General features: G+C 56.4%; 1 protein-coding gene across 1 annotated transcript in view; it reads left to right on the top strand.

Annotated features, from left to right (window-relative positions):
- Window positions 1-3256, top strand: part of HCN2 (hyperpolarization activated cyclic nucleotide gated potassium and sodium channel 2) — a 21809-nt gene that overhangs the window by 18002 nt on the left and 551 nt on the right. Inside the window, exons 7-9 of the mRNA XM_007954583.1 lie at window positions 1227-1467; window positions 1652-1816; window positions 3061-3253. Of these exons, the coding sequence (XP_007952774.1) occupies window positions 1227-1467; window positions 1652-1816; window positions 3061-3253 (599 nt within the window). The remainder of the gene's footprint in view (window positions 1-1226; window positions 1468-1651; window positions 1817-3060; window positions 3254-3256) is intronic.

The following is a 3256-nucleotide window of genomic DNA, read 5'->3' on the forward strand; positions in this document are numbered from 1 at the left end:
ACCCCATGTTCCTTCCACAGAGTGGCTGGTAGGTTTGAACCATCACTCTTCTGGTTAGCAGTCAAATACCTTACCCACTGCCCCTTGGAAACCCTTTGGGGCAGTTCCACTCTGTCCTCTCGGGGTGCTGTGTGTGAGAATCTATTCCATGGGAGTGGGCTTGGTTTGGGCTTTGCTTCTGTGAAGATTGACAGCCTGGGAAACCCTGTGGGGCAGTTCCACTCTCTCCTCCAGGGGCGCTGTGGGTTGGAATCGAGGGAAGACAGTGAGTCTGGTCTGGTGCACATTAGTTTATGTATCAGATCTTTCTGAGGGGATTCTTGCCATTCCCACCATTTGTGGGGACTAGCTCCAGCTTTTAGAAAGAAACCTGCAGGTGTTCTCATGGGACCACATGCAATGTGAACACGAGTAGGGAGAAGGAATCCCCATGAAGGCCAAGTGTTTTCAGTCTGCTCGAGTTAGACTCCTTCTCGGGAGAGTTTGCATTTTCTTCATATAGGTTTGGCCAGTGCTTGGTAGGCTCATGTCGAGGCATTTGACGTAGCTCTTGAAGCCACTGTCAATGGGCCTTCTCCACTGTCTTTCCTCCACTGTCTTCTCCTAAGTGGGTTTTATTTGTACAGAGACCGATGCTTTTCTTCTGAAGGTAAGATTTTCTTTTTATCAAAAGGTCTCTGGCAGAAAAGTACCCACGTTGTGGGGGTTCCATAAAGTGAATGTACCATGTCACCACCACCTGGGTCAAAGCTGCAGTGTCTCCATCCTTAGATGCCCCCTTGCCGAGGGCAACCATCACCCCTGCTTCTCCCCCATCAATGCATTTGGAGGTCTTTGATTTTTTTCTATCACCTGGTATTTCACTAAGCTTCCTCATTGTTGTAATTTTCCATCGATTCTTTTGGGTTTTCCAGATACTCATATATTTGTAAAGAGAGATCCTACTGTTTCCTGCCCAATTCTTATGTTTCCAACTGCTTCCTTGTCTAATTGCCTGGGTTGGTATCACCAACATGGTGCTGTATCAGTGAGCACTTTAATTGCTTCTGCCTTTGGTGGGCAAACATCCAGTGTGTGTCCAGTAAGTTTTGGGAGAGATTATAAACCCATTTCACTGATGACAACCCAAGGGGCCTGAGAGATAGACTGTCCCAAAGGTGAAATGGAAGCAGGGACCAGATCCCCGCACTGATACCACCCCTGTCTCCTGCCCTCCGCCCCCACAGGAGATTGTCAACTTCAACTGCCGGAAGCTGGTAGCCTCAATGCCACTGTTCGCCAACGCCGACCCCAACTTTGTGACGGCCATGCTGACCAAGCTCAAGTTTGAGGTCTTCCAGCCGGGTGACTATATCATCCGGGAGGGCACTGTCGGCAAGAAGATGTATTTCATCCAGCACGGTGTGGTCAGCGTGCTCACCAAGGGGAACAAGGAGATGAAATTGTCCGATGGCTCCTACTTTGGGGGTGAGTGTGTGGGGACAGGGCAGACGGAACTGGGAGGAAAAGGAAGGGGGAGCGGCCGCAGGGGACCAGCCCAGCAACAGGAAGGGACCCCGGGAGGAAGAGGGCCTGAACCAGCGGCAGCAGGCCCCGGCTGTGCTCACGCGCATGCACAGCGGCTGAGGGCGCCTCCCTTGGCCGCGCGCAGAGATCTGCCTGCTGACACGAGGCCGGCGCACAGCCAGTGTGCGGGCGGACACCTACTGCCGCCTCTACTCGCTGAGCGTGGACAACTTCAACGAAGTGCTGGAGGAGTACCCCATGATGCGGCGCGCCTTCGAGACCGTGGCCATCGACCGCCTGGACCGCATCGGTGAGTGGGTCCTGAGAGGCGGGGCCTAGCGGATGGCGCGCTCTCTGACCCGCCCTCCCGCCCTGGTGGAGAAAGCTCGGGGTGTTTCCGGTTGTGCCAACAGCCTGGCTGGCCACGTATTTGTTGAGTGCCAGTGTGGCGGGAGTTGTAGATGTTGGACTAGGACGCAGAGGCGGTCTGATGGTGGAATCCCGCACAGACGTCCCCGACAGTCGTTCTGTGTCACCAAGGAGGGTGGGACTGTAGGGCGGGGCTTCCCTGAGGAGGTGATATTTGAGGGGAGACCAGGTAGGAAGGAGGAAAGGGCGTGTTCCAGCAGTCGAGCCAGCCGGTGCAAAGACTCTGAGGTGGGAAGGAGCCCTGCCCCCATGGAGACGAGGAAGACTGGGGAGGTCAGGGAGGCAGGCAGGGGCCAGATACCAGGGGCGTTTGGACTGTATGTAACTCAGAAGCATTAGGGAGCCATGGAGGATGCCAGGCAGGGGGAGGACTGATCCAATGGCGTTCTTCAAGCGGGGGGTGGGGCGACCCCACGTGTGGTTGGAGTAGAGCCCTCAAGGCTTGCTGATGACATGGGAGTCAGGGCTTTGGTGGCCCTTGGGCCATCTATGAACATTAGACAGCAGCTCCACGCCCTCTCCGGCGGGGAGGGGTCAGGGAGTGGCCTTAAAGCATTACAAGTTGCTCAGAACATTTGGTCCCACAGGTGTTCCACACACTGGCCGTCTGTTGGGCGCTTACATTTGCTGTATGCAGTAGGTGCTTTACACATGCTTGCTGTGTGGTAGGCCTCAGCACACTGTATCCTACAGGGTCTGGGTGTGGCTGGCCACCACGGGCCTTTCTATCCACGTGCTGTCCCACCCGGGGCTCCCTGCGCTTGCTGTGCACAGGGGACAACACATACCTTCTTGCTGCGTGCGGCAGGCGGTCAATACTTGCTTGTTTGTTGTATACGACAGGGACTCTTATCTGCTTAGTGTATACAACGGGTGCTCAGCATCTGCCTGCTGTATACACAGCAGGTGCTCGACGTGTGCTGCTAGGGGTACACAGTGGTGTTCAGTTACCCTGGCTCTGTGTGGAGATGCGCCATGCCTGCTTGCCGGAAACAGCAGGTGCTCAGAAGCTACGTGCTCGCTGCACAGGGCAGGCACTCTTGTGCTTGCCTGCGGGCGCTCCCCGGGCGCATTCCGTATACGGCAGGCGGAGGCTCCCACGCTCACCGCCCCTCTCGCCCGCAGGCAAGAAGAACTCGATCCTGCTGCACAAAGTGCAGCACGACCTCAACTCGGGAGTGTTCAACAACCAGGAGAACGCCATCATCCAGGAGATCGTCAAGTACGACCGAGAGATGGTGCAGCAGGCCGAGCGCGGCCGCGCGCTCTTCCCCCCGCCCCCGCCGCCGCAGGTCACCTCGGCCATAGCCACGCTGCAGCA

This window comes from Orycteropus afer, unplaced genomic scaffold (genome assembly GCF_000298275.1).
Source record: "Orycteropus afer afer isolate SDZICR_OR568_19922 unplaced genomic scaffold, OryAfe1.0 scaffold00466, whole genome shotgun sequence".
In the NCBI taxonomy this organism is placed as follows: domain Eukaryota; kingdom Metazoa; phylum Chordata; class Mammalia; order Tubulidentata; family Orycteropodidae; genus Orycteropus; species Orycteropus afer.